This window comes from Ptychodera flava, chromosome 5 (assembly GCF_041260155.1).
Source record: "Ptychodera flava strain L36383 chromosome 5, AS_Pfla_20210202, whole genome shotgun sequence".
Taxonomy (NCBI): domain Eukaryota; kingdom Metazoa; phylum Hemichordata; class Enteropneusta; family Ptychoderidae; genus Ptychodera; species Ptychodera flava.
In genome coordinates, this window is record NC_091932.1 from 36283654 (window position 1) to 36295079 (window position 11426).

The following is an 11426-nucleotide window of genomic DNA, read 5'->3' on the forward strand; positions in this document are numbered from 1 at the left end:
CTGTGACATTCGATCTTTACACAGAACCATGATTACGGTTTATACAGAAAAAAAATGATTGTTAAATCTCGTGTCACTTTCCAGTTGGCGCAGGGATTCGATCTATTTTACACACGCGGCTGATGGTATAACCAATTTTCAAAGCTTTAAATAGAATTTAAATTTTATTTCCATATCTTATTCGAGAAACTTCCATCACCTATGATATATTTATCTCGTTTTGTTTGTTTGTTTGTGTTTTTTATTATTTTGGGGTTTTGTTTTTTCTTTGAAAGAAGACTGCAAGTGTATGTGTCCTCTTTGAATGAAAAATATGAATATTTGAAGTATGCCATGGGAAGCACGCTAAAAGAAGTTGAACTTCTGGTTTTTTTGCATTTATGCTCATTTTTCATGTCTCAAAATTATTTTGAAAGGTTAACTCGTTAAGGAGTGCATGAAATGTACTGTTGTCATTTCCTCGTCACAAGTACGCACATGAGTGAACACCTGACGGCTTTATTTTGGGACTTGCCGCTAATAAATGCGTTGCCAAGTAGGTTGGGCAAAGTCTAAAATTAACTAGCTGTCTATTATCTGACACATACGCAGTACTGCATACGGAAGAAAGGATACTACAACAGATTTTCGTCCGACAATACCACTTCCTTTTTTCAACACCTTTTTTTCAATGTTGTGTTAGAATGTCCGAGAGCAGAGAACCACGCATCAGTCCACTAAATGACCTGTACTATGATATACATTCGAAGCTGCGTGGTGACGAAGCCAAAGCGATGAAGAAATTACTGAGAAATACGATTCCGATGACGGACATGGAATCTTTGGACAGCTTTTATGACGTGCTTGTGAAGCTGGAAGAACAATTACTGATATCAGCAAAAAACCTAGGTCTCGTTAGGGACTTACTCCTAAAGGTTGGGCGAAACGATATCGCTGAGTTAGTCAGAAAGTTTGAGGAGTCCAGCAGAGATGGAGCTGCACAATACATGGCTGGACAGCAAACAGGTATGTATTGTAAACAAAACATAGTTGTTTGTTTTCGTAGTAGATGCGTCATACTTAACTTATTATGTTAATTTTTAACATGTGAATCGAGAACTGGTCATTGTCAGCTATCAGTTTGGTTGATGACTATGTTGGCGACAAAATATGCCCCTAAAATACGTACAAAATTGAAGGTATGTTTGACAGTTTCCGACTTCCAACCGAAAATGAAAGAGGTACACAAAATAATACAAAGTTTTCACAACAAGACCAGACGTGAAGGAATGTACTTCCGTGTTGTCGTTCTTCATACTATGGATTGAGATACAGACACAGTCAAAACCAACAACAAGGCTGACAAGTCGCAACGATGAAGGCTACCTAGATGAGAAGTCGGTCAAGGCTTAAGTCTATTCGTGAAAACTATTGGCTGCCTTTACTTAAAATTAAGTGATGAAGTCACAGTCTGACTCATCCGGACTGTGGTGTAGCGGTAATTAGTCATCGTTGCTAACTATTCAATATGCAAATAAGTGACAATTACCTCAGACCCATTTTTTAAGATCAACGACATTTCATTTCAACGACATTATGATCAACGACATTCAACGATACTCCAATTGCATTTCATCGATTTGTAGTTTCGTTGAATGTAATTTTATCGTTTTAATTTTCTCGAATTGTTTAGGAAAGTCGGGAGTGTGTAATCTAGCTTATATTTAATAGAAGCAAAGGCTTACAGGTTAATATTTAACATATGCTAGTAAACCAATTCACAGACAATTGAGATTTAATTTTTTTAAAAAGTCGTGAAATTTTCTGACTTAAAATAATTAAGTTAATACAGCATTTTTTTAAAATTTCAATCATGGTCAGAGTTTTCTACCGACTGCGCAATTGCGCAAATTGTGCATTTCGAGCCATTGTCTGCACTGAAAAAGTTAATGACAGCGCGGAAATCGCGCAAGAAACACAGCAAGCAAAGACGTCAATAAATGAGGCTAAAAAAATAAATATGCATTGTGCCGTTCCGATAATATGGTTTTCAAAAATATGGTAGGTAGGCAGGGATTTTTTTTCCAAAACATTTTATTTTTATATATACATTTTTCAGGGGTTCAGGGCGTCAAACACTGGCCATATTTCCAGAAATCATACATTAAAGGAATGAAAACAAAAAAGACATGTCGATGCTACCGAAAGCGTGATTTTACGTTTTTTTCCCTTCGTTTTTTTCTACTTTACCCTGTTTACGTAGCTCTAAAAATTTTGGGTCAGCAGGTCAAAAATAGGGTAGGTCGGGTTATCGGAACAGCTTAGTTTTTTTTGTTCGGCCTGCTGGTGACCAAAAGCGCATAGTGTAGTGACCTGTGACTTTGTTGTTGTTTCTTGCCATAATACTCCCTCGGAAAAGACAAAAATATCGCCTGTCATTCAGCTTTGGTGACGTGCTTGACATGCAGTGTACGCCTACGCATCGAATACAATAGTCGACGACGTAGTTGCGGTTCAGTCTCACATGGATCCTATTGCAATTTTATCTTAATGATTTGATAGCAGTAAAGTTTTGAAAGCAGAACTTGAACCACTATCAATGATGGATTCGTGGAAAGTTGCAGCTTTAGCATTGTGCAGGTACGCTGCGCGATCTCTATCGCAATGCAATCATTTGATCACCGCATATTTTCATAGGAACAAATACGTCAAATTCTGAGTCGGGCAAACCTTTGGGTGACAAATCGACAGAAAGCAGAGAGCAGTCAAGCACATCACTCTCTGACAAACATATTATAATGTCGATGATAGAACGGGTGCATGTGCTGTATGCGACATAGGCGACGCAACTGAATTGGGTGACGATCATCAGGGGAAGCGCTTCCTAAGAAGGCAAAATCAACATCAACACAGCCCCCTAAAATATCAAGTCTGCCCCTGAAACCTTCTTTGGTTTTCGACATATAGGGAACAGACTAAGTTTGGATCGGTTTGCCCTTTGTCAAGAATCAATAAGCATATAAAATAGCAATTACTCACAATCACACGCGAAGTTTACCTCAGTGGCATTCTATGGCTAGGGTTCGTTATTGTCGTATACGATAGTGTAATGAGTAAGGGGTGGATCATTTGGTATCCTTGGGGCCTGGAAGATTTAAGAGGTTGCATTTGTTTTCGTACCTGATCCACTGTTCCAATTTTTTTCTCTCTATGATCACTGGTAATTTTTTTTCTCGCACTCCTCATTTGGATACTTTTTTCCCAACAACAAATGTACAGTCCTCTACTGTGTGCGGAGTTAAAATGTTGCACATTAGATAATCAGTTGGAACACAATACTTGTACATATATTTACCATTTACCATCTAACTAACATGTGGGAAAACAAACAGTTCGAGCGACTGATGAAGGAACCCGCACTTTGGTTCCGAAACACCGTTAGGAAGCCGTCATTAGTTACGGCCGGGGGTTGTCCAGGCCTAGGTAAGAAATATTAGCAAAGCGTACGGTCCATATCGTCAGGATGGAATTCTAGATAGCTAAGCTACGAAGTCCCACCTATGAGATGTAAAACACAGATAGTTGATGACAAAATCTAGATTGTCAAGACGCAATTTTGACGATTTTTCCCGTCATACATGCCGTTTCAACATGGCGGCCTAGAATAACGTCGATGCGAAGGCAGCAGTCGTGGTAAGTTTTTTACCGTTATTTTTATGTTTTGAAGTGAGAAATCGTGAAAAAATGTATCGCCTTCCGGGTCAAATATCATGGAAAATGCCCTCGTGAAGTATTTTTGTCGAACGTTTGGTATTTTTAGAGAAGATAGATGTTAATTGCGGACTGCTGTGGGTCTACCAGCAGATCTGTGCGATTTTGCAAATACTAATAGGAAATAGAGCAAACTTTGCATGAGTACCATTTAATAAGCTAGACCCTGCACATACGGTAATCTCAAAGATCAGATGGTAGAAGTCGCATGTTGTATACGACCAAGTCAACGAGTTGAGATCTTAAATTGCACTGCACTGCACCATACCGTGTACCATACTTGTACTGATACGCACGTGGTTTTCTATGGATATCGCACAGATCTGCTTAGCAGACCCACAGCAGTCCGCAATTAACATCTATCTTATCTAAAAATACCAAACGTTCGACAAAAATACTTCACGAGGGCATTTTCCATGATATTTGACCCGGAAGGCGATACATTTTTCACGATTTCTCACTTCAAAACTAAAAATAACGGTAAAAACTTACCACGACTGCTGCCTTCGCATCGACGTTATCCTAGGCCGCCATGTTGAAACGGCATGTATGACGGGAAAAATCGTCAAAATTGCGTCTTGACAACCTAGATTTTGTCATCAACTATCTGTGTTTTACATCTCATAGGTGGGACTTCGTAGCTTAGCTATCTAGAATTCCATCCTGACGATATGGACCGTACGCTTTGCTAATATTTTCTTACCTAGGCCTGTGTCGGAGGAATTTCATCGGTGTACCCCCTCTCGCATCGAAAATTTTGAGAAATTGATATGTGCAATGTGTGCAATCTGAGAGGTGTTTCAATTAATTTCGCACAAACAATTGAGTAACCCCCTTCTTCCTCTCTACATTTGAGTAACCCCCTTGAAGTTTTCAATATTTTGAGTGACACCCCTTACATTCCTCCGAACCCCATAAGGCCGTAAATAATGACGGCTCACTTACGACAATCACTCTAACATATAGCCAGTTCTCCCGGGGACCCAGATCATGCTATCGATTCAAGCCAAAAGTTGCTACATGTACTGACCACAATTATACCTTTGGAATCGAGCTATATGAAGAAGACATTATCTAAATGTAGCACTCTCCAAATGTATTTGGCCAAGAACTATTGTGTATCTGACACAGTATTCACTTTGCGCCCCAAGGGCGCCCTGAAAATAAAAATATGTTCAGAAAGTAACTTTTGATGGAATTTCTTTTCTTTCACCTTATTGAACCATCTTTTTTTTTCTAAGCCCCTCTGGCTGATTTTTGTATCAAATATTGATCGCTGGGAATTTTTTTTCTAAATCGTCCATACCCCCAGATATCAAATGGTCCACCTCTAACCGGATGTCGCCGCAGTGCAATCGGCTTATGTGACCCAAAATGAACCAACATTTTATATATGAGAGCGCTGCACGACAGTTGACACGACTCAATTCTCAGAGGTCGCGAATACTTCAGTATGCGCCATTCGAGTCGGTCATGAAAGTCGCCAGGTCGCGGCTGTTATTTTGTAATTCTTTCTCCACGACCGATCGTAAGTTGTGGCTTTCTGTATTTTTGAGGTTTTTTGCTGTATTTTTTTCCACTGACGATCATCGGTCGGCAGGTTGAAGCTCTAATTGTTATTGACTTTTTTCGACATTTCTTCTCTATGCCGTTGGGTCAAGGCTTTACAGAAACGTGAGCTTTCCTATATTTCTTCTGCAAGATAGGCCGTCATGTCGTGGTTCTGTATGCTTATACGATTTGTTGACTCGGAGCAACTCGACGGGCAACGCGACAGAGACAACGCGTCTGATGCTGTTACACTTGGTATAAAACTCGATCTTCGACTTGTTGACATAGTCCTTGCAAAAAGCGGACGCGGCATTTGCGTAAAAAGATCTGTTTACGGGTGGAGGTCACAGGCGTACGGAACGTTTCGTAGCTCGTCGTCGGATGGGAAGTGACTGACACTGTGAGGCCCCTGTGAGGCCGAAGGCCGAACCTCGGTACTGTATAACATTATTAACTGTATTAGTAATGTTATACAGTACCGAGGTTCGGCCTTCGGCCTCAAAGTGTCAGTCACTTCCCATCCGACGACGAGCTACGAAACGTTCCGTACGCCTGTGGTGGAGGTAGACTTGGTTTAAGTCATTTCGGCAAAGTTTTAACGTGTTGATGTTACTCTATATTTGAAATGTTTTGACGCAGATTCTGCGATACGATTCTGCGCAGTCGCACCTTCACATTTGATAGTGGATTTGCGCATGCTCTGAATTCTCGCTTCGGCGAGTATCTAAATCTCGCAATCGCGGACAGCAAAAATTGTCGCGATTACTATATTTCATGTCATTCACTAAATTGATGTTTCCTCACAAATTTGTATCAAGTCTAGGGCGTAAGCTACGAAATCGCTTTATCGGCCAAGGTTTATCCCCTTATTCAAACAGGAAAAATGATTAAGATTTGAAATCGAGTAGAAGCCTCAATTTCATTTCGTTTGAATTTGCTAGCTGTTTTGGTGTACACTCCAATAGTTTCTCGATTACGTGCGTTGTAACTCAGGGATCAATTTTGGCCCACTTCTGTTTTTGATCTTCATGAGTCATCTTCGACTTTGTCTCAAAATGGCAAGCTTAGAAAATCGTTGTTGTCGACGACCGAACTTTGTGTGTGTGTCTGGAGTTGAAGTTGAAGGGAGAATGAATGTTGATCTCCTTCAATGGGTTTTATAAACAGTATGACAATTAAAAACACACGAAAAAGTTCCAAGGTTGATGTCTCTGACCCAAATTTATCGCCTAGACGACTCTGATATGTCTCTGATATGACATTCGGAACCAAGATAGTGTTGCAGATAACACACTACTTGGTGTTCAGATAGACAACATTTCAAGCAGGGTCGCATAGATAATTTATACTAAAATTCATTTCTATAATTGGGTTTTTTGGTGTGCATAAATTCTTCAGACTCGTCATGTTGATGACCTAAAAAGCGTTGCCGAGGTTCCATCGTCGACAAAATCAGATTTGTAAAATTGTTACATTTTGTATTCCACTGCAGAACATCAAAAAGAAATAACTCTTACGCAATTAGACGTACCGATGAGACTGTTTCCTTTATTCTCACATTCTTTCTCTGACTTGATTTTTCATGTTTCTTTAACAATGGCGTATTGGACGTCTCTTTTATGGTTCAATTCATAAATACATATATTTTCACAGTATAGGCGAAACCAACATCGACAAATTCGATTTCTCAGATACCTTTGACATGCAAAATTGTGGATTTTAAATATTTGTTGTACATAGTCTTATTCTAGTGTCACGATATGGCTTTCAGATCCAAGTCATAAAATGATGTATTTTATCTGACATTGTTTTAGATCTCTTATTTTGTTTATGATGAATTTAGATAGGAATCTCGTCCAATACAAAAGGTAGCATAAAAATGACGGTATGTTTTGCATCTAAATTTAGCTGGGATCAGTTTTGCCACACTCCCTTAACCAAATAACAGAGGTTTGCCGCTCTAATACGTTGCTTTTATATAGGAGAAATAGTGCATAAGTCCTTGGCGTGTCCGTTTGTTACTTTAAAGAATCGTTCTTGGGTCTATGTAGGTAGTTTGGCCCTTTTGGCTCAATTTGGCAATTATAAAAAAAACTCATGGAATGTCATCGAAGAACAAGCCGGTATCATGGGCACAAATGATGTTATCGTTATCTTACTTATTTTTCTTTTGTTGTTCCAGAAGTTGTTACTATGAAAAGGCGTAGTTCAGATGGACCACAGTCCCCCCACACATGTGGAGAGACTGCGGATGGACCGAACACTGTAGGACAAAGAGATGCAAGTCTGATCTATCTGGTAAGATCTCGAACTGTTTGTGTCTAATTTCACGATGGGCAAGCGAAACATGAGATGAACTGTAGAGTCTATGGGCCAACAGCAACACTCTGTGCTGCAACTTAGTGTCTTGTCAGAATGACGCTGACAGCTCTAACATGAAAGGGCCAGTGCCTGTAAAGATTGATGATTTTTTAACTCGTATTTGGTATGTATATAAATACCAAAAAGAGCTTATATGGTGAGTCGCTGGCGTCTGTATGTCTGTATGTATGTGCGAATATATGTCTGTCGCTGGCGTCTGTATGTCTGTATGTATGTGCGAATGTATGTCCGTCACACGCAAAGGCTTCAAAACTGCCGTACCTACCATCTCAGTATTTAGTGTACAGGTAGACCCAAGGGTTGAGATGTGGCGTTGTTCAAATGAACATGTCAGTGTCAAAAATAGGCAAATGAGGTAAGAAAAAGGGCAATCGTGCAAAATAGCAGGAGTGGTGGCATGCCAGTCACTGAAACAGGAAACTCCGCTGACCTTGAGTCATTTCCTGTCATTGTTCATGAACGGTTACGTACCAACATATGGTTACATATTAACAGACCTGCTTAAACTAATAGGGACTAGCTGTGTGTATGCATGTTGCTAAAGTTGACCCCCAGTACTAAAGTTTCAGACTTATTGACTTTTGTCATTCTTTGTTTTTCTGGTTTAAATATTCTTTTGTTGTTTTTCTGGTTGTACTGTGCAGAATCATTGTCATAACATCAACGTAGAATTTTCCTGCACTTAACGGATAGAAACAACATTAATTGTTGATCTTTGGTACTGTACCAATTCTGATCAGATGTGAGCGACACCGTATCATTGTATTTTTATCATTATTTTTGTTATAAATGTCAACTACAGTTTCTTGTTCTACTCCCAAAAGCCTGTGAGATTAATGTTATTTAGCCAGTCGACAAATCTACATTATGTAAACTGCATTGTTATTGTCGACTTGTGAATTCTATAGTCTGGGCGAGAATTCAAATGTAAAATGTGCATTCTTCACGAATAGACGCATAGGCCCTGCGTTGGTAAACTATGAAGTTGATGTTTAAACATGCTTTGAGCGAGGACAGACTCTTGCATTTGACATATCTAAAAAATAGACACAAAACCATGCAAAGTCACAGCTATAGACCCTTAAATAACTAAGTTAATACGAGAATATTTCCTCTCTGTACGCAGCAAAATAAGATGTATAGATAAGTTCCGTTTGCGACAAGATATTTTGTGACGTACGCCATATCCATAATCACTTTACGGGTCAGGGAGAAAAAGTCAAAAAGAATGACAATGATCCTGAAATGAAGGATTGTCACAATCTCAAGTGTCCCTCGTATGTAATGAAATTCTCACTTTTGAATGTTTTATTAATAAAAGCAGCACATACCCATCCAGGGGCTGGTGACAGAAGTCTAAACAATCGTATCCAGACTGGCGAAATATTTTGATAAATAAGTATAAGACATATGAAACTATCCTTCCTTTACCATGGTGGGACGGAACAGATGCAATCAGACTGGAAGATGTCTACGTTGACCAAGACTTACAGGTTACTGGAGAACAAACTCCAGCAATATCAAGAGAACAACTCTTCACCGAGGGTTTGTCATCACGAATTTTAATTGAAGGTGACCCGGGGTATGGGAAATCTACCTTTTGTAAAAAAATTGTATTAGACTGGGTCGAAGAAAAACACGGTTTTCTAAAAATGTTTGATTTAGTATTTTTTATTGAATTGAGAGATCTAAGTGTTTATCACAAAATACTAGGAAATCGAGACAAAGATTTTAATGATGTTATATCTGATGTAGTGTTTCAAGGTCTTGTAGACAAGGATGATTTGTTTCACTTCATTGTGCGAACACAGTCGAAAATATGTTTGATTTTTGATGGCCTTGATGAACTTTCTGTTAAAGAATTCCCAGATTATTTCAACGATATTTTGAGCGGTAAAATGCTATCTGAATGCACTGTCATTGTAACTTCGAGAAAAGTTCGGGACAAAAACCCAAAACAAAGATACAAGAAACAAATTGAAATAAAGGGGTTTGACGAAGATAAGGTTAAGAAATCGATTAAAAAACATTTTGCGGCGACGCATACTTATTTAAATGAAGATGCGTCATCGGAAGATGCCTGTGACGAGTTTTTTCAAGAGATAAGATCGCATGGACGTGAACATGATTTGTTAGATTTGATGAAGAGTCCCCTTAATACCATTATGCTGGCAGATATGCGAATTCAAGGTAAACAACTACCTGGCAATGTTACTGATCTGTATGAACAGATTGTAAAATATGCAATTGATAGATACTGTGATAAAAGAGGAATAAAGATAGGAGAAAATAGGACTTTTTAGAAGAAAGTTTGATTTACCTTGGGGAAATTGCCTATGACTGCATTAAGACAGGTGATTATAAAATGAATTTAAGCGACGAAGACGAATCAAGGTATCCCCATATCTGTAAGTTTGGTTTCTTTACAAGAATTCCACAACCAAAGTCATCCGCACCGATGAAGTACGAATTCTATCACCGAACTTTCTATGATTTTTTTGCCGCAAAGTATATGGCTCATCTCTGTAAGAAAGACCAAAAGCAATTTACAGATATAGTGTCCGACAGTTCCCTATTCAGCAGGGGAAATTCTTGGAAAATTAGTGACGTTCCTAGATTCACAGCCGGACTGTTAAAAGAAGAAGTAACTAAAATGTTCGCGGTAATGAAACGACGGGTGGCGGTCTACCAGTTCTACGAGGATTACTTCCTTGACGTACAGAAGCTTTACAGCGTAGACTTCAAACGGTTATGGAATAAAGGCAGTGATATTGATCTTTTGTTTGAGAGCGGTTCAGTAGATAAAAATGCAGTGGACACATGTGCCGAGTCACTGACCAACATCCAAATTGACTACATAGCTTTAAAGGGTCAGACAGAAGGAAAAATGAAAGATAGATTAAAAGTGTACAAATCTGTACTTCAATCACAGTTGTTAAATCCGAGAGCCACAATATTGATTTTTACAAGATTCTGTTTTGAAGTTATAGAACTCACCAAAGTTATTAAGGATGCTTGGAAATTAAATAAAAAACGTAATCGTGTTGTTTTAGTAATCGATTGTGAATACCATACCCTTAATCCGAATAAAATTTTTGATAGTCCACTTTCGCAGAATCTATGTCAGAATACAATAATCGTATTTGATCGTGTTGTGTTTGATCAACGTAACGTTATCGACTTAAGTAAAATTCTGGAGACGAACGAATCACTGATAGCTGCATCAATGAAATTTACGATTCAGAAAAACTTGAACAAGGAATAAGGAAAGAAAATGAAGAATAGAGTCATAGTAATGGCACATCTGACCAAAGAAGCAGAGCTTCGACAACCTCCAGGTAAAAACGCAGAATTAACATTAGCGTTTTGTCCCGACGACCCAAATGCCAAGAATAAAGTGAAAGACATACTGTCATGTTTTCAGGAAGAAACTTTAGAAAACCTGAAGTTCCATTGTCTTGAAAAAGACGGGATAACCGACATAGGTCAGAGTATAGCTAAGTTGATAGATTTTTTGCAACATGTCACAGCAAGAAATCTTGAATTTAGTAATTTTAAGCCTTTCAGCATCTCACACTCCGTCGAAATTTTATGTAGACGGTTAAGAGAGTACAGAAACTGCAGTCACCTGGAAAAATATGTGTCGAATTGTGTGGACGAGATCTGACCTGGGATGAAAATGTGCAAATCGAAATTAAAACAACATGTGAAAAATGCGACTTTGATTTTGTTATTGGTGGTGA

The 11426-nt window shown here is 38.7% G+C and overlaps 1 protein-coding gene across 1 annotated transcript; it reads left to right on the forward strand.

Annotated features, from left to right (window-relative positions):
- Positions 1–587: 587 nt before the first annotated feature.
- Positions 588–10933, forward strand: LOC139132600 (uncharacterized). The gene is made up of 3 exons (XM_070698882.1): positions 588–1005; positions 7484–7599; positions 9023–10933. Exons 1-3 carry the CDS (start codon positions 684–686, stop codon positions 9041–9043), a joined length of 459 nt encoding a protein of 152 aa, XP_070554983.1. The 5' UTR covers positions 588–683; the 3' UTR covers positions 9044–10933.
- Positions 10934–11426: the final 493 nt, after the last annotated feature.

Bases quoted from the DNA above. Each gene is read 5' to 3' on its own strand.
- LOC139132600 (XM_070698882.1), top strand. From the start codon at position 684: ATGTCCGAGAGCAGAGAACCACGCATCAGTCCACTAAATGACCTGTAC. The intron at 1,006-7,483 runs GTATGTATTGTA...TTGTTGTTCCAG, and splicing joins CATGGCTGGACAGCAAACAG to AAGTTGTTACTATGAAAAGG. The intron at 7,600-9,022 runs GTAAGATCTCGA...ATACCCATCCAG, and splicing joins ATGCAAGTCTGATCTATCTG to GGGCTGGTGACAGAAGTCTA.